The sequence below is a fragment of the Mobula birostris genome, chromosome 16, assembly GCF_030028105.1.
Source record: "Mobula birostris isolate sMobBir1 chromosome 16, sMobBir1.hap1, whole genome shotgun sequence".
NCBI classification, from domain to species: domain Eukaryota; kingdom Metazoa; phylum Chordata; class Chondrichthyes; order Myliobatiformes; family Myliobatidae; genus Mobula; species Mobula birostris.
In genome coordinates, this window is record NC_092385.1 from 16,902,953 (window position 1) to 16,927,197 (window position 24,245).

A 24,245-nucleotide genomic window follows, 5' to 3' on the forward strand; every position below is an offset into this window, starting at 1 on the left:
CACCAATCCCCTCCTCCTGGTTTCACCTACCACCTTGTATTTTATCTTTCCCTTCCCCCACCTTCATGCTCTGATTTATCATCTTTTTTTCCAGTCCTATTGAAAGGTCTCAGCCCCAAACGTCAACTGGATACTCTTTCCATAGATGCCGCCTGGGCTGCTGAGTTCCTCCAGCATTTTGTGTGTGTTGCTTCAAGCTACTCAATTTTACAAAACCAAGGGCTAGTAGTCTATAACAACTTCCCAGTTTAAGTTGAGTGAATGGAGGGATAAGTGTTTAGATCAAAGCATCCTTAAAAACTTTTCTGTCTTTATTTTCAGGAAAAGGGCTGGAAATTCTAAATTCAACAAAATAGTCTAAAATATTCTAATGAAAGACCTAAAATCAGTTTCCATCTCTATTGATACTGCCTGACGTTTGGCAATTTCCAGCATTTCCTGGTTTTATTTCATCGTTTCACCATTGGCAATATTTTCCATTAATATCCCTCTTGATTGATATTGTTTTTGATGAGTTCTAATCTAAATGTTAAAACAACTTTCTGGAAATTTATTTGGACTATTGACTAGAGAAGGCTCCTTCGAGACGTTAAGGCTTACTAAGAGCTAAGCCAGTGGCCTAGCAGTCCGCATTGCTGCCACACACCAGCAGGTGCCTCGGTTTGATCTTGAACTTGGGCATAGTCTGTGGAGTCTGAACAATATGTCTGTGAAATGTCCACATTCCTTCTGGCTACTTATGTTTTCTCCCAAAACTATCTCATGTAGATCGGAAGAATTGGGGGGGATTTGATGCAAGTTTAGAGATAATGGGTTTGCATTGCATTATATGTGCCCATTAAGTCCCCAGAAAGTACTTCCAGCCTCCACCTCCTCTCCCCTGATTAGCTTAATTTTAACAAGAGGAAGTGGAACGTGGTTACCTGGTTAGTCTCACCACTTCTGGCTATATTTTGAATAAAGGTCTGAAAAATAGGGAAGTTCAGCAAATATCCCAACCGTTAAAATAACATCGGTTAAAATGTGGTCATATAAATAAATAAGTTAATCCTTCTATTAAAAAACTGGAGCACAGAAATAATGTCTTAGAGTCATGGAACCATAAAACAGTACAGCACAGAAACAGGCATCTTGTCCATGCCAAACCATTTAAGCTGCCTACTCCCATTAACCTTCACCCAGACTATCACCCTCCATACCCCTACCATCCATGTACCTATCCAAACTTCTCTTAAACGTTGAAATCGAATTCACATGCACTGCTTGCACTGGCAGCTTGTTCCACTCTCTCACGACCCTCTGAGTGAACATGTTTCCCCTCATGTTCCCTTTAAACTCTTCACCATTCCCTTAATCCATGACCTCTAGTTGTAGTCCCATCCAACCTCAATGGAAAAAGCCTGCTTGCATTTACCTTATCTATCGCCCTCGTAATTTTATATACCTCTATCAAGTTTCCTCTCACTCTTCTACATTCTAGGAAATAAAGTCCCAGCCTATTCAATCTTTCCTTATAACTCGGGTCCTCCAGACATCCTTGTAAATGTTCTCCGTACACTTTCAACCTTATTTACATCTTTCCTGTAGGTAGGTGACCAACACTACGCACAATGCTCCAGATAAGGCCTCACTAACGTGTGAATGGAAGATTTGTTCAATAACATTGCATGGCAGTTTTCAACCTGCATAGAAGTTCAAATTCATTCAGACTCAAGTGTTTCAGTGGAGACCAGAGGATAAATGAAACTGGAAGAAACCCAAGACAGTCAGAACATTTTTGTATTTCCTTTAATTAATATTAAAACAATAAAGAATGTAAACATTCTGTGCAATCCTATTTCCAATTGAGCCAGAATAGGGAAAACTATACCCATTAAAAAATTGAAGGTACTTTATTCAAGTTCGTACAATATTAGTAACAAGATCAGTCAATTAATAACACAAGTAGAAACAAATGGGTACAGCCTATTAACTCTTAAAGTGATGTGTTTGCAAAGTGACCAAAGTTGTGAATTAAATTATCAGAATCCGAATCAGGTTTAATATCACCGGCATATGTCGCAAAGTTTGTTGTTATGCGCCAGCAGTACAATGCAATACATAATATTTTTTAAACTGTAAATTACAGAAAGGATAAATGTAGTTTAAAAGTTAAATTCAATAAATAGTGCAAAAAGAGAAAAAAAATGTAGTGAGGTAGTATTTATGGGTTCAGTATCCATTCAGAAATCTGATGGCAGAGGGCAAGAAGCTATTCCTGAATCATTGAATGTGTGCCTTCAGGCTCCTGTACCTCCTCCCCAATGAGGACAGGGTATGTCCTGGGCGATGGGCTACTTTTCAAAGGTAAAAGAAAAAATCATAATTGAGAGGGCATGAGGACTGCTCTCATTCACTCACTGGAGAGGGGAGATGCTCCTCATTTCCACAAAGACAAACTTGCTGCTCGTGAGGGTAAGGGACAGAAGATTGGTGTAGATTTTGGACTGAAGATGTTTAAAGCTTTTATTAATCAAGCAGCTAGCAGGATGGTAAAAAAATTCTGACATCCACAGAACACGTAGGTGCATTCAGCCTCTAACAATAAGTGTCTCAACTGTTGTTTTAAAGTGGAGTAGTGAAAACAGACACAGGAAGTAGTGATCAGATTTTATCACCAAATAAAAATACATCTGTGATTAGCTAGCTATCTGCACAGAATGGCCCATTTAGTAATGAATCGTCCATGCTGTAAATGGATAATTTATTTTAACACAAACTTAATAAATGCATCCTCTGTATATTCCACAACTAGAGGGTTGTGTTTTTTTAATTCAGGGTGATGGAAATGTATTTGATATTATTTATTTGAATATGAAATGATAAATAAAAACAAATATCCAAATCATGCATAATGTTACAAATTGTGGCTAAGTTTTATTTTATTTCTACTTTATCATTCCACAAATAAAGTTCCTTGAGGACATTTACCAGGAGTATCATTCCATGAGCAGCGTCACTCCAAGAACTTGAATTGTCCGAATGATCCTTTGTCAGAGATCGCAAAGCTGAATAGAGAAGGCAGCATTGGCAACCTCACCCACTTATACATAAACTAGCAGCCGAATGAGTCCAGAAAGGAAATACTGCTGAAATTATAGAGTTTGCAATATGGACAACCAGTTTCACTTTTATTTCACACCATGTTTGACCCTGGCAGACAGGATGTTACATGCAACACACAGGAAATGCTGGATGAACTCAGCAGATCAGGCAGCATCTATGGAAAAAAAATGACAGTTGACGTTTCAGGCTGAGATCCTTCGGAAGGCGACTGAGCACATAATTTCTATCCAGTTGGACGAGCAGAGACCGATGTCAGAGAAAGAGCAATTGAGGAGGAAACGGGAGCAGCTGATGCACAGGTTTGAGCAGCTGAGGAGCTCTAGCACAGAGATATTAGAGATTCTACTCTTTTTTTTAGTTTTTATGGACTACCAAAAAACTTCAGCTGTCCTGATCTCTGCAGGACTGTACATTGCATGCTTTTTGCATAGTAGACTGAAACTACACAGGCATGGCCAAGTTGTGTTAGAAACACTGAGTTTGTTTTGGTCCTGTCCTGCAAAAGGGTCTCGACCCAAAATGTCAACTGTACTTTTTCCCTAGATGCTGCCTGGCCTGCTGAGCTTTGACCCCAGCATCTGCAGAGTATTTTGTGTTTGAGTTCTTCTAGCATTTTGTGTGTATGTTGCTCGGATTTCCAGCATCTGAAGATTTTCTCTTGTTTGTAATAGGATGTCACATGCCTTTTTACAAGTGGTAGCATCCTCACTGAACCATGAACAGTTGTAACTTAACTACACCATTACATGATGGGGGCATAGTGGCAAAGTGGCTCTTGCACTGAACTAACAATATGGGAGCCTGAGCTAATGATCTGGAGACATTTCAAAATCTTGTCTACCAAACAAGGAACATAAGTTCAACTAAATATCTCTGTAAATATAGTTGCTGTCATGAAACTCCCAGACAGTTGTAAAACCTCATTAGCATCTTTGGAACAAAAGCTTCCTTGTCTGAAATCCATGTTGATGTCAAAATTATTATAGGCTTAGGAAGACTGGACAGGAAGGATTATTTTCTTTGAGAGAGGTGTCAATGACTATAGGACATAGAAACATAGAAAACCTACAGCACAATACAGGCCCTTCGGCCCACAAAGCCGTGCCGAACATGTCCTTACCTTAGAACTACCTTGACTTACCCATAGCCCTCTATTTTTCAAAGGTCCATGTATCCACCCAAGAGTCTCTTAAAAGTCCCTATCATTTCTGCCTCCACCACCACCAGCAGCCATTCCATGCACTCACCACTCTCTGCATAAAAAAACTTACCCTGTCATCTCCTCTGTACCACTTCCAAGCACCATAAAACTGTGCCCTCTCGTGCTAGCCATTTCAACCCTGGGGAAAAAGCCTCTGACTATTCACACATGGGTATAGAATGACTAGTAAAAGAGGACCTGGTTATAGAATGATTGATAAAAGGACTGTAAGGGAATTAAGGATAAACTCCTTTCACTCAGCCTTGTGGCGGTCTGGAACTCAACTCTTGAAGGAGTGGCTGAGTACCCAACAGACTGTTGATACCGAGTCAGGAAATGGGATTAAGCCGGAAAGCTCTTTCGTGCAACAAACAAGATGCTGGGGAGCTCAACAAACAGGTCAGGGCAGCATTTGTGCAGGGAAATGGACAGTTGACATTTTCGGTTGAGACTCTTCATCGGGTTTGAAAGATAGAAGGGAGATTGCCAATACAAAGAGGTGAGGAGAAGGGGTAGAGCAGGCAATAAGTGGGCCCAAGTGAGGAGCGGTAACAGGCATTTGGAGGATGGAAGAGTGGAAATAGTGTTGGAGGCTAGGAGGTAATTGGTGGAGGCGGATGATGGAATCAGGTAGGAAAGGAAGATGGAACATGGAATCAAATAAAGGGAGTGGGTCAGATTGGAGTGTGGGTGATAGGCACAGTCCTGAAGAAGGGTCTCGGCACAAAACATCAAACATTCATTCATTTCCATAGATGCTGCATGAACTACTGGGTTCTTCCAGAATTTTGTGTGTGTTTGCTATGGAGTAGGTGCAGGAGTCTGAGATGGTTATAGCTCTTTTGTGGTTGGAACAAGTACAATAAGCTAAATGGTTCCCTGTCACATTTCTATGACCATACAATACTAAGTCATTGGTGCATAATTGCCTCATGGAAAAAAGCCCAGCAAGTTAAAACCACTACCAAAACTAAGAATAACACAGGTAATACCAACTGGACAGCAGATCTGGGGAATAACACCACACAGGCATGCCCGGCAAACCTGATCCCATATATCCTCCTCCCTGTTATTGGAGAGTTATCCACAGACAAGTTAAGCAACAGTCATCATCACAAATCGTTCCTTTTCAGCCGAACTCCTCGACTTTTCCAATCAAAAGCTGGAGACCAGATGAAATAATAGCTTTGAGCTACTTAAATGTCCTTGTTTTTGTGCTAACAGAGTGTTCAAAGTAGGCTGTGTTTTCAGCCAAGCTATTCCAATGCAGCAATACCTGCTAAAAGTGAACAATACAAAATTGACTAGCTAAGCCCTACCCACAAAATGTTGGATAAATTCAACTCATTAGCTGCTTTCAGTCAGTGAATTGATAACAGAAAGTACTTACACGGTTGAGTTAGTGGTAGGTGTGTTCCAATAGAACTTCCTGGTTTTGGCTCTATTTTAAAAATAGATCACAAGTCAAACAACTGAACTCCAGAAATGAGGTGCAATATTGTCCACCACCTCAAGGCAATGTTCAGTCTTGGAACTACCATTGTCAAGAAATTTAATTGAAACTACCATTTAATCACAGTAACTAAAGGGAGATCTAGAGACCAAGTGTCAATTCTGAACTCTGCAAACCCTTTCATCTCAATGATGATTTGCACCAATTTGCCAAAGACTTTGTCATTGCATTTCTTGGCTTGTGTTACCTAGCATGACAGAGTAGCAGACATCAACCCAGGTTCCCCTCCAAGCTGCACGTTGCTCTTAATTGATAATATACTGCAGTTGCTTTTTCAAGATTGATTCAAAATCCTGGCACTTCTTAGCAAACAACACAATTTGATCTCCATTATGAAAAAAGGTTAAATTGGTTCAAGAAGGGTAATCAACATCATGCTCTCAAAGACAAGTTTTGACCCATCAACAATGAAATAATAGCAAGAAATTTCCAAGAGAAGATGCTGTGCAACCTGGAGGCAAATTTGATTGGGGTGGCATTCCTATGTTCCTGAATATTTTGTCATTTTGGCTGGTGGAAATTATGGAGGTTAGGAACTGAGAGGTTAGTGCAATACATTTTTTGCTGCTGAAGTTTCCTGATGGTTGAGGAAGTGAGTGTTCACGGTGGTGGATGAAATCAAACTTACTGACTGTTGCTGATTAAAAATAATCCAAGTTTATTGAGTTTAAAACCTTAGTTTTCCTAGAACATGTTTGTTTCATAAATGCTCAGCATAAGTTTTAGGCATTAAATTCAATTGCTAATTTTATTTAACATTGCAGTTTAAATCTATATACAGTATTTGAAGTCAATCTACATTGGGGACCTGAAATACTTGAACATGTACCAAACAAATCTACTTTATTAATTTTTAAATTAAGCCTGTTTCGCTCTTTTTGGGTGGTATGTTCTAAGTGTGAAGGGTAGACCATTCATAGCAGTGCTTTCTCAAATTTCATTTGCTTATGCTTTGGTAACTTGGTCTAATGTAAAACTGGCAGCTGCCTGAAATTTACAAAGTCTTGTAATGAATTTTCAGTGCCTTAAGATTGTGCTGAAGTGATGTGGTGAAACAAAGGAAGTATTTGTGCTGAGTTTGACTCCACAGATTGTAAAAATCTGTAAATGAATAACGTACCCTTTGCAAATATGATCACTAAATGCTTTAATTTAGTAAAGTTAGCATTTATACCTTTTTAAGGCTGCATAATCATTACACAATATATTTTCACATACTTTAAATCCTATTATTGTTGTATACTCCCCTGCTGAGTTACCTTAATTTATAAAGCATACATTGTGCAATCCAGATAGCTGATTGCATCAACTAGGAAATCATTATTTGCATGAGATTTGAAGATAACTTATTAACAGCTGGTTCTACAATTTTCTGCAATAAGAAGAAATATGTTTTTGCATTTGAAACACTAATTGGGAAAATTTAGCCATATAATCTTTCCAATGTGGAGATATGTTCAGAAATTTACTTTTTGTGTGGTTGCCTGAAGATTTAATAATGTTGATACACAGAAACAGATTTTTAAGCCGTAGATTAGAGAGGAAATTGTTGTTTGTTTTTCTTTTGCTGCACAAACACAACTAAGGTAAAAGTAGAAGTGAAAAATAATGATATAAGTGGGCTTTATATGGTTCGGCAGACTTTCATAGTTCCAATGTTAGTGCCCAATTGTCTTGTGAGAGACAGAGCACCATATCTGAAAGACTGAAAGATTAAAGAAGGGTGATCATTTTCATGCTTTGTGAATAGTTTCAGCAGTTACCACGCTGATCTTATCTGATCTGGTTTTGCACCGATTTTGCTCTGCAGTAAATTATGCACCGAAATGTGGCAAATATATAAAGCAGAAGCTAGTCTAGATTCCATAAGCCGAGACGACTCACTGCTTGCAAATGAGTACAAGAACCTAGAGACCGAAGCATAAGTTGAAATAGGTCCACAGGCCGAATGAGAATAATTCAGGTGGGCAGGCCTCTTCGGGCACCTTGCATGATATAGAAAGATATTTTTAAGCTACCTACCTGGGTAACGGGCTCCCTCATTAAGTATGGTTAGATGTGGTCATTGAGTGGAAAAGCAAGGAGTTGTGGCGCGGTGGGAACGGGTAACTGTTGAAGCTGAAGAACATGTCAGCTCTTTCTTTGACAATTTTGAGCCATTAAGTGGTGCAGCTAGTAGCCTTCCTGTCTCACTACTCCACTGACTGGAACTCAGTTCTGAATTGTGCTGTCTACATGGAGTTTCCACATTCTTCCTGTTCCTGTAGGGATTCCTCAGGCTGCTCCAGTTTCCCAAAGGTATGTGGGGTTGGCTACAGTAAATTGCTCCCAGTGTGTAGGTAGATGATAGAATCTTGGAGGAGATGATAGGATTGTGGTAAGAATGAAAATGGGACTAATGTAAGATCATTATAATTGCATGTTTGATGTTTGGCGCAGGGACCTTTCCACAATGAATGATTCAGTGGCTCAATTGTTACAATGATTACCGAAGTATATTGAGTAAATTGCCCTTGATCTTTGACCCACTTATTGAAAACAAACTTTATACAATGGCTTTTCAACAGCTAGTAGGTCCTCACTTAACATAAGGAAAGAGGCTAATACTTGTTTTGAACATACGCATCCTTTGCAGTTAATACAAGAAAGATCAATAGCAAAAGCTTGAGCATGTAGTTATTAAAGAAGAGGATGTGCTGGAGCTTTTGGAAAGCATCAAGTTGGATAAGTCACCGGGACCGGATGGGATGTACCCCAGGCTACTGTGGGAAGTGAGGGAGGAGATTGCTGACCCTCTGGCGATGATCTTTGCATCATCAGTGGGGATGGGAGAGGTTCCAGAGGATTGGAGGGTTGCAGATCTTGCTCCCTTATTCAAGAAAGGGAGTAGGGATGGCCCAGGAAATTATAGACCAATGAGTCCTACTTCAGTGGTTGGTAAGTTGATGGAGAAGATCCTGAGAGGCAAGATTTATGAACATTTGGAGAGGCATAATATGATTAGGAAGAGTCAGCATGGCTTTGTCAAGGCAGGTTGTGCCTTACGAGCCTGATTGAATTTTTTGAGGATGTGACTAAACACATTGATGAAGGTAGAGCAGTTGATGTAGTGCATATGGATTTTAGCAAGGCATTTGATAAGGTACCCCATGCGAGGCTTATTGAGAAAGTAAGAGGCATGGGATCCAAGGGGACCTTGCTTTGTGGATCCAGTACTGGCTTGCCCATGGAAGGCAAAGAGTGGTTGTAGATGGGTCATATTCTTCATAGAGGTCGGTGACCAGTGGTGTGCCTCAGGGATCTGTTCTGGGACCCCTACTCTTTGTGATATTTATAAATAACCTGGATGAGGAAGTGGAGGGATGGGTTAGTAAATTTGCTGATGGCACAAAGATTGGGGGTGTTATGGATAGTGTGGAGGGCTGTCAGAGGTTACAGTGGGACATTGATAGGATGCAAAACTGGGCTGAGAAGTGGCAAATAGAGTTCAACCCAGATAAGTTTGAAGTGGTTCATTTTGGTAGGTCAAATATGATGGCAGAATATAGTATTAATTGTAAGACTCTTGGCAGTGTGGAGGTTCAGAGGGATCTTGGGGTCCAAGTCCATAGGACACTCAAAGCTGCTATGGAGGTTGACTCTGTGGTTAAGAAGGCATACGGTGCATTGGCCTTCATCAATCGTGGGATTGAGTTTAAGAGTCGAGAGGTAATGTTGCAGCTATATTGGACCCTGGTCAGACCCCACTTATAATAGTGTGCTCAATTCTGGTCGCCTCACTACAGGAAAGACGTGGAAACCATAGAAAGGGTGCAGAGAAGATTTACAAGGATGTTGCCTGGATTGGGGAGCGTGCCTTATGAGAATAAGTTGAGTGAACTCAGCCTTTTCTCCTTGGAACGACGGAGGATGAGGGGTGACCTGATAGAGGTGTATAAGATAATGAGAGGCATTGATCGTGTGAATAGTCAGAGGCTTTTTCCCAGGGCTGAAATGGCTAGCATGAGAGGGCATAGTTTTAAGATGCTTAGGAGTAGGTACAGAGGAGATGTCAGGGGTAAGTTTTTTTACGCAGAAAGTGGTGAGTGTGTGGAATGGGCTGCTGGCGGCGGTGATGGAGGCAGAAACGATAGGGTCTTTTAAGAGACTCCTAGATGGATACACGGAGCATAGAAAAATAGAGGGCTATGGGTAAGCCTAGGTAGTTCTAAGGTAAGGACATGTTTGGCACAGCTTTGTGAGCCAAAGGGCCTGTATTGTTCTGTAGGTTTTTTATGTTCTATGTTCTGGCAATCATTCTATGATTTCCCTGACTTCTGCCCTTCCTTTCCAGTCCTGAAGTAGGGTCTTAGCCTGAAACATCGACTGTTTACTCTTTTCCACAGATGCTGCCCGGCCTGCTGAGTTCCTCCAGCATTTCATGTGTGTTGCTTTGGATCTGCAGCATCTGCAGAACTTCTCATGTTTATTATTCTATGATGTGCTTTTTTCTGTATGCTGTTACCAAGAGGGACAAAGTCTACATTTTTAATATATAGAAATTATTGTTCTGCAATGGCTATGAAGCCTTGAGAATAAGTTTCAAAAAGACAGCTTCCAATATAAACTGATCACTTATAATGCAGTGTCATGACATGTTATTTAATAACTCTTGATTGTAGCCCTCCTCCTCCCCCAACATCATACATCACTCTCTAAATTAAGAATTATGTTTTCAGTTACTTGATGACTGTACCAGTGTGACTTGCATAAAGTATGAAGCAGGATTCCTTAAAATAATCACAATACTTATCTTTTCCTTTTTTCCTCAGAATACAGAATGGTGGATACACAATTACCGTTATGGCCCATCAACTTTGCCATAGGTACAATGGACCTGTCAGATCTCGGCAACCATTCTCATTCCTTTGATGTAAAGCCGTTTGCTGCAGTAAACTTCTCCAGTGCTTCTGCCATTCATTATGAGGATCATGCAGCTGCCTCTTTAAGAATTGATGAATCTTCTTCAGACTATAAATATGATGACAGATTTCTGGACTATCAAAGTATGTTTGATTTTATGTGACAAATCTAGTGAAAGCTAACTATCTAATAATTTTTTCATTGAATAACAGCATCTGAATGCCTGTTGTGAATAATATAGATGTGAACAAAAGTCTTGTCCTTATTGTTGACTTCATTGGTATAAACTGAGTCTAATGAGGACTAAATTATTGTCGCATCCAAGGAGAACAGAAGTTGGACTTACTGTAATAATTTATACTATAGGGAATAAAAAATGTATACCTACCTGGCAAAAGCAAGAGAATCTAAATAAGCAACATCTTAAACAGATAAAAGGAAATCAAGAAAAGTAATAAATTTCACAAGAAATAAAATGAGGATCCCATTTGAGTGGGTCTGAGAAGCTTTGGGCCTTACTAATTTTGTGCAGGAAAATGGGTCTGAATGTTATAAATATTTTAATAATGCGTTGAAGTTCATTCAATCGAATCAAGTATGCCTTTTTTCTACTTGAACAGCTGTAAGTTGCACAGTTCCTTGCTTTCATTATTTCAAGACTTTCTGAATACTGTAATGCAAGAAATCTTCTGGTAGGTCAAGAGTAAAATTCCCTGTCAAAAGAGTAGTGACCATCATGGGGAGTGGTCGAAGGGAATATTGTAGGTGCATTTTAGGGGAGGTTGGGCAAACAAATAAGGAAGAAACAAAGAGAGGGTCATGCTGTGGATTTAAATGAGAAAAGTTAAGAATGACTTAAGTGCAAGATAAATCTTGGCACTGACTGTAAGACTGTATTCGCTGTTTCTATACTGTACATCCTGCATTATTCTAGTTATCTATAGTTAAGCCCTAGTTTAAAGCCTATTATGAAATTAATCCCAAATTTCCCTGAACTGCTCTTATGAATTTTGAATGAGAAAGGGACTCTTTCGTACACAGGCACGATTAAAGTTGAACCATCCTCCTTAAATGAAATATCAGGGAAAGGGCCAGCACTTTCAAAGCTGCAAGAAGATTCGTCAAGTTCAACCCTGTCGATTGAGTGCAGAGTATGTGGTGACAAGGCTTCAGGATTCCATTATGGGGTCCATGCTTGTGAAGGGTGCAAGGTACAGTGGTCCAGTTACTTTCGTTTATCTACCAGGAATCATTATATTTGACCTCTTACACATTTGTTAACGTATTTATTAAAAATATTGTATGACTCAATAAGATGCTACTGCTGCCATTTCAATATTACATAGTTCAGTACAAGATGAAAGAAAGTGATTAATTCTACACCTTTCTTTGATTACTTAGCCATTTTATTCCTGTATGTTCATCCTATGATATGAATTGGTTGGCATTGGTTTGTTATAGGGTTTCTTCCGGCGAACAATAAGGCTGAAGTTGATGTACGATAAATGTGACCTAAACTGTAGAATTCAGAAAAAGAACAGAAATAAATGCCAGTACTGCAGGTTCCAGAAGTGCCTCACAGTTGGCATGTCTCATAATGGTAAGTGCATGTAGTTAGCTCCCTCTAACTATATAGATTTTTATTTATCTATTATTGAGATATAGTGTGGAATAGACCCTCCTGGCCCTTCGAGCCGGTTCACCAAGCAACCCCCAACTTATCCCTAGCCTAATCACAGAACAATTTACAGAGACCGATTAACCTACCAACCAGAAGGTCTCTGGACTGTGGGAGGACACTGGAGCACCCGGAGGAAACCCATGCAGTCACGAGAACATACAAACTCCTCATTGGTTTGAGTCGTTCTCCGATCTTGGCAACTTGCTTGCAAAGGTTTCATCACCATACAAGGAGACATCGTCAGTGTGCTGTTAGCAACTCAACCCAGCTATCGACCGCCCAAGCTACACATTTTCCGAATTATTTAGTACAAGCACCTTACAGGCAATAGTGGGAATCGAACCCGAGTCCCTGGTATTGTGATCTGTTATGCTAACCACTACGCCACTGTGCCTCTTGGTTCTCAAAAGGTCAAGAGGTTTGAAAAGGATAACAAAAAATTCTGACCTGAAAAATGTAATTTATCCTTTCCCATTGTGATTTCTCAGGTCCCCCAAGTGTCCAGTGTGCAGGAGGAAATGTGCTAGCAAATCTTCACTGTCTCCTTGTGAAGGTAGAAGTAGGAAGATAGGATTTAGAATAAAGAGTAATTATTCTAATATATTTGCCTCTGAACTGGTTACCTCACATTTGAATTACTTCTTTTATCCTGGGGGAACAGCTTCATCAGTAGCGGATAGGTGGTGCATGGGAAGAAGAAAAAACTATGAGGTCTTCTTCTAGCAAGCCTTCATTCTACCACTTCAATAAATCTGGCATTGATAGCTTTGTGAAGTGGTCAACAGGTCATGCTATCGTAGCAACAATAGCTGCAGAAGTTGATGCATTCACAGCTCTAGTAAACAGCAGTTGAATCGTTCTCTATGAGCACAATAAAACTTCAACATGGCAAACTTAAAGTGCTCACAACATGATTAGTCCTAATAAGTCAGATCTACAGTTTGTAATAAGGGCTGGGGTAACAGTAAAACTCCATAATCTGTTGTACTGATGATTTAGAAATTCCAGTGGTTCAGCCAGTAGATGTTTGCTACACTTCCTTTCACCTCACCAGTGTCCTGGTTCCTGCACTCCCTTTTATTTCAGCCAGCACACTCCCTCTCAACTCACCTACTCGGGCCCCCATTCCTTACACTTTCAACTTGCCAGGGTCCTGTTTCGCACCCTCCATTTCTGGAAAATTTATAGTAATACTGTGTAATGTCTTGAAAAATAAGTGAATTAAATAAATAGGAATAACATCCAAAAGTACAGAGAACCACCAGACCTGCAGCCTCAAAGTCCCAAAATTGTCAGGACCTCAGAGCTTTAATCTAATGCCAATCAATTGATGGTCAAATGCAAAAAAAAACCTATCCTTGACAGTGTGCTCATTGGAAAGGCTTCTTCAAACTTCAATGATGTTTAATCACATGGTGGTAAATTTTCATATTTATATCCAATGTTGGTTGCAGATTAGAAATAGAAAGCGTTCATCAATGATTTATCCTTTGGAATTAGTAGAAGAAACTTTTTTTGCATCTTCAAGCAACTTGTGATATTCCCAATTAAATATTCCTCTGCTGGTTAAAATCTATCTCATTGTTTCAGGAGGTGATATCAACACTGATATCATTAACATTGATAGGAACATAAGAACATGGATACAAACGAACCTAACCCCTCATGCCTGCCCTGTGATTGATATGGCCTCATTTCCTCTTCTGTACCAATTCCCAATATGATCTATCACCTGATCTTTCTAAAGTTTATCTACCTCCTCCCTAACTATCCCTAAGGATCTAACCCCTAAAGCACTCTGGAGCTGGGATTTCAGTGATTCATTACTCACCACAAGAAGTTCTCCATTGATCAGTTTTAAATGACCACCCACAAATCCTGTAACGATATTCCCCTGCTCAAGACCTTCCCAAGTGGAAAGCTCTTGACATTTAGCCTGCTCTATCCTTGTTGGATCTAATACATCTCAATAAAATTACCCCTCATTATTTTGAAATACATAGATGAAGTTTCTTTGGCTGCTCATGAAAGGACAGTCCTCTCCTCCCAGGAATTAGCCAAGTGAAATTCTTCTGCCAGAATACCCCTTCCTTAGGGAATCAAAACTGCATGATCCTCCAGGTGTGGTCTCATTAGTGCCCTGTCCAATTGAAATAACACTTCTCTATTTCTGAATTTCAACTCTCTTGCAGTAAAGTACAGTTTGCCGTTTGTCCTCATGACCAAATGCTGTACACTTCTGCCAGCTTAGATCCCACGATATTTTGCTCATCTGTGATCTTTCTCCACTTTAGATAATAGTCTGCCTGAACATTCCTCTTGGTAAGGCACATGAGCTCTCTTTCCCACATTAAGCTCCATTTGCCAAGTTTTCACCCACTCACTCAGTATCCTGTTCCAAAGTCCAAATATCGTCACAGCAACATTCCTCTCACTTATCTTCATGTCAGCAGATACTTTACACACCTCCACCCTGTCATTAACAAAATTTGTAAACTATTGAGGACCAAGAATTGATCCTTCATACACTCTAGTAATTATGTCCTTACGTTATGAAAAAGACTTGCTTACTCTGATTCTCTGTCTTCTCTGTAATAATCAATCTCCAATGCACGCTAATACACTTCCACCAATACCTTGAGTTCTTATCTTGTGCAACAGTCTTTTAAGTGGCACCTTGTCAATTGCCTTGGGAATACATCTACAGGTTCCCAAACCTTCAAATTTGACAACATTAAATGCCTCTTTCTTCAATCCTATATGGTCTTCAACTTTTCTTGTTAGCTATATTTGGATTTATTTTCAGTTAAGTACAAAGATATTAAGCCACACTTTTTTCTGTAATATTCATGACAACAATATTTGTGTTTAGAGAGGAAATTGATAAACTTTTGAAAGATGTGGAAATTCAGGGCCTACTCCTGAACCTATTTTCTTGAAATCTTGAGACTTTTTTTAAAAAAGCAACTGCTGAGAAACTGAATGTATTTTCTTTAATTCTGTAGATTTGAAAATAATCCCAGCTGCTGTGAATTTAGCAAACCTAATCCCACTATTCAAGAAAAGATCAGAGAAAGGAGGGCGATGTACTGAGTCTGTTTGACATCAGTAGAATGTATTAGGGTAGTAAGCACACATTTAGAACATTTTAATATGACTGTGAAATGTCAACATGTGTAAATAAAAGGGAAATCATGTTTGACAAATTAATTACGGCTTTATAAAATAAAGGAAACCCATTAAACATAGTATATCCAGATTATCAAAAATATTCAATAAAGAACCACCCAAGATATTAATATGCACAGTTGTGGTTTATGGAATTATATAAATATTTGGTAACAAATCCAAATAACATTATGTGCGCAGGTGAATACAGAAGAGCCAGTAATCCTTGAAAAGCTTCCTAAAAATAGCATTCCACCATCTAACCAACTAATTAAATACATAGAAAGGTGTGAAGTTGCTGAAATCACTTCAGAGCAACCAACTAAGCACACCAACAGTTATTACTTACCTACTTCAAGTCAAGTGCTATATTAATGGTATTTCTAAACAATCCATGTGGCTCTGAAAATTTGTATTTGCTTATCTCAACCTCCAGCTTCTATTTAAGTAACATTAATTTTACTACTAGTATTTCCTTTGTTATCTCTACCTAATCTTTGTTTAATACGCCTCACCTCACCTAATACTGAATTCAGCATTTTAATTTATCCTTCCTTCCTCCAATTCTGTGATATTCATTACTGATTCTCATGTTCAATTGGTTAAGGATGTACATTGCTACAGTCTGGAATCACATTGTTCAGGGATTTCCCACGGAAGATGTTATGCTTCTTGACACACTAACTTGCTTTAAATTCCACTGTGAAACCTTAAATTATGCCCATGGGCAGTTGTAAGTGTAATGAATGGTCATTGCCACTGAGAGCCCAATTTTGAGAGGCCGGCTTACAATTAATATTTGAAACAGAAAAGAACTTTTTGTGTTTCAGTAGTCTACCTTGTGATGTTGTTCAAACACAGAACAGTAACTTGTACACAGCAAGAATATTGACTGAGATTAAAAATTAGTCATAGAGCACTACAGCATAGGAAAAAAGGTCTTTCAGCCCATCTAGTCCGTGCTGAAATGTTATTCTGCCCAGTTCAATCAATCCACCGCTGGACCGTAGACTATAGCTCATCATACGCCATCCATCCATGTACTTGTCCAAACTTCTCTTTAAGTGTTGCAATCAAGCCCACATCCCCCACTCCCACTGGCAGCTCATTACACATGCACTCAAAGTCAGTATTATCATATTTTAATAAGCAAATAATATCAAGCCCATGGATTTCAGAATGAATAGTCCATCTCTGCCTTATAACTCTTTATGAATGTAATTTACTGACAGCCATTATTCTGTGGGACATATTTTACAACTAAGTGTTGTTGATACTGAATTTACAGCAATTAGATTTGGAAGAATGCCACAGGCTGAAAAGGAGAAACTCCTGGCTGAAATCTCCAGTGATACGGATCAACTGAACTCTGTGTCCGCTGACCTCCGTGCTCTTGCCAAACATATGTTCGAAGCATACATGAAGTCTTTTCCTATAACTAAAGCAAAATCTCGTGCAATCATGGCAGGGAAAACAGGGGACAAATCGGTAAGTAGCTTCTCAATGCTTTTGTGAGTTAAAATTTAATTCACTTGATGAACAACTTCACACTGCAGTTGAACCTTGCAGAAATCGGGCTTAGCTTTTGAATCGCCTGGCTTATCTATGCAGTTTATTAATTCACAGCCTTCAGGTTACTGAAAGATGATGAGTCCTCGTGTTTTGTTGCTTGCTTAATTTCCCTTTTCAGAGTCTTGGCTTTGCCGGCAAGGCCAGCTTTTTTTTGCCTATCTCTAGTTTCCCTTGAGAAGATGGTGATGAGCTTCATTCCACCTTGCTGCATTCCTGTGGCGAAACTACATGCACCGTGCTGTTGGGGTGGGAGTTCTAGGATGCAGCAATATATTTCTGTGTCAAGTTGGTGCACATGTTACATGGAGCCTGTAGGTAGTGGAGTTGCCATGTACCTGAAACCCTTATACTCGTCCACAATGAAAGGTGCTGTTAGAGTAGTCTAGGCAAGTAACTGCAATGCTGCAGCTATTGTGCACTGTTTAGTATGGTGGTTAGAGTATCATTCAGATGGATGGCTTTGTCCTGATTGCTGTACAGCTTCATCAAAATGGTTGGATGTGCAGTTATCCTGGCGCTCCGAACTTGTGTAACTAGTGGGGTATCAGGAGGTGCGTCACTTGCTATAGGATCCCTAGCAACACCCCAGCTTTGTTGTTCCAGCCACAGCATTTAAGAGGTTGGTCTGATTGAGTTTCTGATCGATGGTGACCTCGCCCCAACCCCCTTGCCCAGAGGATGCCAATGGTGTGGGACATGACAATGATAATGTCAAGAGTAGGTGGTTAGAATTTGAAGACTATCGGCCTTCTGTGACTTGAGTGTTACTTTGCATGTATCAGCCTTGCTACATGCAGGCATTCATTTGCTAAGGTCTTACAAATGGAATTGAATATTGTGAAGTCATGAGCATACATTCCTATTCCGACCGCATTGGAGGAGGGAAGGCCAGTTGAGGATGCTTGGGCTGAAGATATTCTTCTGAATTGACCAGGAGGTGGGATGATTGATCTCTGGCAAACACAACCGTCTTCTTTTGTGCAAGGTAGACATTTGGGTGGCAGGGTAGAGATACGTCTCTACCAAAGGAGGTGAAAGGCGCTGCTTCCCTCCGCCAGCCTGCAAGTCACTCTACGGCAAGGGTGCAGCACTTGCTTAGCCCCCAGTGATCAGGTCCTTGTGAAGCCATGGAAGCAGGTGTTGGGCGGTCGTATGAGCAGCTGGTGCGTATCACAAGTCCTGGTTATGTGTCCACTGATGCCAGGCAGACAATCTCTGAAAGAGTTTTGATAATGTCTGGGGTCACCCAAAGACACTGTCCAGAAGAAGGCAATGGCAAACCACCTCTGTTGAAAAGTTTGCAAGAACAATCATGGTGATGGATAAGCCCATGATCACCCACAGCACATAATGATGATGATGAAACATTTGAATACTTTCCCTTTGTCCACTGACCAGTTGAAACCACCACCAAATACTCTCACCTCACCTCTGGAACTTGGCTCCTTGCTGCAGGATTGGACCAAGTTAGCAACGACGTCCTAAATCTTGGTCAGCAAGTTATTATTGAGTAACTCTTAGCATTGGCAGAGGGTACCTTCCATCACTTTGCTGATATTCGAGAACAGACTGATTTGGCAGTAATTAGCTTAAAAAAATTTGCTTGTTTTGTGAACCAGGCATACCTGATCAATTTACTGTTTATTCCTCTCTATAGATGCTGCCTGACCTGCAGAGTTCCTCCAGTATTTTGTGTGTGTGTTGTAGGTGCTGTTGCTATATTGAAGCAATTTGGCTAGAGGTACTGATGTTCTGATGTATTCAACGTAACCAGCGTTTTGCCTTTGTTGTTGTCAGTGTTCTCAGCCATTCCTTGATAACTTGTGAAGTGAAGCAATTAGCTCAGGACTGGCTTTGGTGTGGTGAGGAGCTCAGGAAGAAGCTGAGATGATCATACATCATCTCCTTGCAATATAACCAGGTAGCATTTACTGTAATTGCATAGTCTTCAGTCTTTAAACATACAATTGTTATTAAAGGGTGCTTTGGAGGGAGTGTTAGAAATTTTAGAAGTTTCTCCCATAAGTGGAATGTACCAGCAGACTAAAGCTTGTAAATCATGTTTTTGTGTGTCTCCACTTATTTTAAATGTGTCTCCAGTTGGACTGGGTTTGATCAAAGTAATGGCCTGATTGACACGAACTGAATGTTTCAGTGATCTCTATATCCTCCCCATCAAACTTGACTTTGCCTTCTCTAAAATCCATTTGCTCCCAGACATGGGAGAATTGGTGGGCACTACCCGTGGAGTGCAGCATGATAGTGAGGTTGACCAGAGGTGGATAAACTGACAGGAGAGAAAGGGAATGGAGACTCAACAGGAGGCATTACAACTCTGGTCTGCAGGGAAGGAATATAACCATATAACCATATAACAATTACAGCACGGAAATAGGCCATCTCGGTCCTTCTAGTCCATGCCGAACTCTTACCCTATCCTAGTCCCACCGACCCGCACTCTGCCCATAACCCTCCATTCCTTTCCTGTCCATATATCTATCCAATTTAACTTTAAACGAATAACCTCTTATATTTACATCAGCAACTATCAAGCTGACAGACACCTGCTCTTCAGTAAGAACATCTTCACCAAAACATACCAGTTCCATTCATAGCCCCAAACTCACGTAGGATAAGATTGAGTTTGGCAATAGTTGGTGAGGTAATTATGGTCTGGGTAATTTGCAATCCCCTACCAGCTCTTTGGACTGAAAAACCAGCCATGGTGGCAACTGTCTGAGCTTGTATGACAGGGTTGAGCTCCCATCACCAAATATTAGGTTGCTTTGCCTTGTGCTCCAGTTGAGACTGAGATTGCATACTGGTTGGGACCATATGTATGATAGTGGTGTAGTTCACCAGTTCCATGCCAGAATGAATGTGCTTAAAGCTCGCTCCTAACATAACAATATATGCAACCCTGGATACTCCTTTCTGGCAGGCTTCCCAATGTACCATAGGGTTCATTTCTACCTACTCATCAGCATTCCCAGGGGCTACTTCATCAAAGTCCTCATCTGCATCTTCTGCAATAGAACTTGTATGTTACCCTTCCTCCATACTGCTGTCTGCAGTTTCCATGCCCTTAACCCTGGCTGTAGGTCAATCATATCTCACGACTTGTGACGGGCAGAATCGTTTCCAGGCTAAATTACTCTCAGATTGCCAGCGTCTGGAGCAGTAGCTGGATTGCTAGATTGAACTTTCTTGGTACTTTCAGTTTAAAACCATCTGACTAGGCTTTAGTTCTTGACTGTCCTAAAAGGAGAAAAGCAGGAGGAAGTGGGTAAGATTGAGACGAAACGATGGGGAAAGAATAAGAGGTAACTATATGCACCATCCTCCAGTTGTAGGCATAAGTAGTCTGATAAAGTTGTGGGGGTCCTTGAATTGTGTTGTCCTGCGACAGCACTTCTTGTAGATGTGCTCAATGGTGGGGACATTTGAGTTGAAGTAAGCCTGGGGCTTCTTTGTGAGCTGAGAGATGTGGAAGTGCTGCCTCACAGACTGGGGAAATACTTCTTGGATCCTGTGGTTGGTTAGACCAGGTGCAGGATCTGCAGCTCCATTGATTTCAAAGGGATTCTAGTTTTATTAGTAATTTTGATCAGGATTTGTGGCATTTTAAGTGTGTTTTCTCTTTTTATCCTTTAAGTTTTGATAACTGCTTGCCTTGATTTTAATTGTAGTCGTTTCTAAATATTTCTCAGTACAAAGACATTTAAAAGTTGCACACGATAAAGTTTATGACTGGGCTTACCTGACTGCACTGTGCACTCACTGCTGGAGTGCAGCATGTTCTGACCATCAGCAAGGTCAGTCCTCCACATCCAGCCCAGGCAGGGAGGATGCAAAGAAACTGTAGGCATCAATTTTCTGGGCAGCTAGCCCAGACAGATAAGAGCCACCACAGTACTTCACCCACAGAAAACTGAATGTTTTCACTATATTGGTCTTGGCCTTTTATAAACAGTTCATTATACCCTGCAGTTTGTAAACCAACGGAAATTCTGAACTTTGTTTAATACTTCAATTGTTAGTAGCTTTAAATAGGGCGGTAAGACATTTACAGGTCTTTAATGTCCTTTTTATACCAAGGATGTGAGTAAGACTACAGCATATGTCATGAAATTGGTTAACTTTGCAACAGCAAAACCTGATAGTAGAGAGGGAGAAAACAGAATTACAGTAAATGTATGTGTGTACGTATAAAACTTATTTAACTACTTTATACATTTATTACTTATAAATTTCATGATGTGTGCCAGTGATATTAAACCTGATTCTGATTCTGGATCTGAAAGTGGTTCGCATTCAATCTTGCTCCCATTACTGAATGTAGGTCGTTTCCAAACAACTGCTGCTTCCTCAGTATCTATTGAATCCATTAGTGGTTCACAACAATTCCTCTAAGTCCCTCTCTGCATGTTAGGTTGTAACATTTATGACTCAAGTTTAATTACTGGATTTTGGATTTCCATTTTATGTACAGGACGATTGACTTGTGGCATCATTATTTAGAGAGGCTGCATAATTTTGGGGGGAAATGTTTAGAATACTTCGAATTCTATGCATATTTTGCAAGCGTTTGCGGTTGTGATACAGTAGCATTTTACAATTATGCTTAATTTCAGCAATGTCACCCGTTTTGTGACTTAATTGTTGATGGGAAAATCAATGTTCAGTAGAAGCAGAGTGAGCCCAGGGGTACAAGCAAGAATTGGTGCCTAGATCCACAATTTTTGTTTAATTCAGGCCTCTTCCCGAGAAGTTCATTGAAAGTCATTTTTAAAAGCAGCCTAGTTCATCTACCTCTCTTCCCACCCTTTACAAAGCCAACATGCCTATCACAAGGCGTCCCGAGAGTACCCACCTGAGCATGCTATACTCCAATGTAACACAAAGAACCACACTCCAAATCCTCGCAGCTTGCTGGAATTAGGTAACACCAACGGCTTTGAATGAAAATACAAAAGGTAGTAGATTCGGTACAGTACATCACAGGTAAAGTCCTTCCAACCATTGAACACATCTATGGGAAGCAGTGTTGTAGGAAAGCAGCATCCGTAATCAGAGATCCCCACCACCCAGGTCATGCTCTCTTCTCACTGCTGCCATCAGATGGAAGATACAGGAGCCTCAGGACTGGCACCACCAGGTTCAAGAACAGCTACTAGCCCTCAACCACTAGCATCTTAAATAGAAGGGGATAACTACACTCACTTGCCCCATTATTGAAATGCTCCTAGAACCAATGATCTAACGTTAAGGACTCTTTATCTCATTATCTCATGTTCTCGTTATTTATTGCTATTTATTTATATTTGCATTGGCACAGTTTGTTGTCATCTGCACTCTGTCTGATCTTTCATTGATTCTGTTATTGTTACCACTGTATAGATTTGCTGAGTATGCCCACAGGAAAATGAATCTACGGGTTGTATATGGTGACCTTTATGTACTTTTATAATAAAATTTACTTTGACTTAGATTAGCTGCTGAAGGCCCAAGCAGGCATTTGGAATTTACACAGGGAAACTGCAGCTTCTCTCTTCCAGCTCCCCCATCCCGATTCCTCCCCATACCCATCACTACCCATGATGCTCAGAACAAATATAGAGCGAAATTAACTAATTTTGATTGATGTTGAATAATGAAAATATAATGAATGTCATTAACATAAGTTGTACTTTTCCTGTTCTAGCCTTTTGTTATTTATGACATGAATTCATTGAAGGCTGGCGAGGAACGCATCACATTCAAACAAACGCCCCTGCAAGAGCAGAACACGGAGGTAGAGATACGAATTTTTCAACGCTGTCAATTTCGTTCAGTGGAAGCTGTGAGGGAAATCACCGAATTTGCTAAGTCTATCCCAGGATTCATAAATCTGGACTTAAATGACCAAGTGACTCTTCTTAAATATGGAGTCCATGAGGTCATATTCAGTATGCTCGCTTCTCTGATGAATAAGGATGGCCTACTGATTGCTGCCGGCCAGGGTTTCATGACAAGAGAGTTTTTGAAGAGCCTAAGGAAACCCTTCTGTGACGTCATGGAGCCCAAATTTGAATTCGCTATGAAGTTCAATGGTTTGGGCCTCGACGACTCTGACATTGCAATATTTATTGCTGTTGTCATACTCAGTGGAGGTAAGAAATTCTGCTTTTCATTGTCTTAATTAAAAATCTATCCACATATACATTATTAAAGTCTACTCTATCACCACTTTTCTTTCCACCCCTTCTGGAAGCATTGAAACCCTGCTGGGATGCAGTTCTGCTGTATTAGTCAGCTTTCTGGCCATTGTTCACAGGTGAGCCTTGGGAATGAGTGATGTCTGTTCAAGCTCAAGGGACTTTCAGAGAACAATACTTCCCCTTGGCCTATGAGTGATAATTGCTCCTTGAGGTGGTGTAGCAGATGTGTTACATTAACAGCTTCATTTCATGTCGGAACAATTTTAAAACGTGCAGTGCAGTAAAGCAACTATCTTGTTTCCAAGCAGAGTGATGTCAAAGAAGATGAAATTATACAATGAAATTTGATAATAATATTGACAGCTAATTTAGCAGAGGCATGTCCCATCTTCTCCATAAAATTTATTAATGCCACAATTACATAGAAGCTGCTTTACTTCATAGTTCAGGTGTTAACATTAATACTTTAGACTAAGTAAGAATAACATATTCCTTTTTGCATAAATTTTCTACTAAGACATGCTCTCCTAGATTAATAGTGTACCTAGTTAACTATTAATAAGTTGGAGACATTATACTATTTAAACTGGCCACCCACTTTGTATTTTGAGCCTGGTTAAAAGTTGCTGGATGGATTTCTCGTGGTGAAAGGAGGATGGAAAAGTTGGCTGCAAAGTTGTTGGATGGGAGAAACCTCTGCTTCTGTTTGCTGCTGTAGTTGGCTTTGGTCTACCTGAGTTTTCAGAGGTCTCTATCATGCAGTCCCCAGCCTCTCCAGCAATGTCTGTATTGGGCCCATGGGATCTGTCTGACAGGTTATTCACCCCATTGAACTTCCACCTGCTACCTGAACAAACCCACTCTCGGACTCAATCCCCAGAGCCCTGCAGGTTTTTGTTGTTA

The 24,245-nt window shown here is 40.2% G+C and overlaps 1 protein-coding gene across 1 annotated transcript in view; it reads left to right on the top strand.

The window, feature by feature from the left end:
- The window catches only part of pparg (peroxisome proliferator-activated receptor gamma), a 145,281-nt gene that overhangs the window by 107,024 nt on the left and 14,012 nt on the right, over positions 1–24,245 (top strand). The window contains exons 2-6 of the mRNA XM_072280334.1: positions 10,631–10,864; positions 11,763–11,932; positions 12,183–12,321; positions 16,859–17,058; positions 22,847–23,294. Of these exons, the coding sequence (XP_072136435.1) occupies positions 10,639–10,864; positions 11,763–11,932; positions 12,183–12,321; positions 16,859–17,058; positions 22,847–23,294 (1,183 nt within the window). The 5' untranslated portion in view covers positions 10,631–10,638. The remainder of the gene's footprint in view (positions 1–10,630; positions 10,865–11,762; positions 11,933–12,182; positions 12,322–16,858; positions 17,059–22,846; positions 23,295–24,245) is intronic.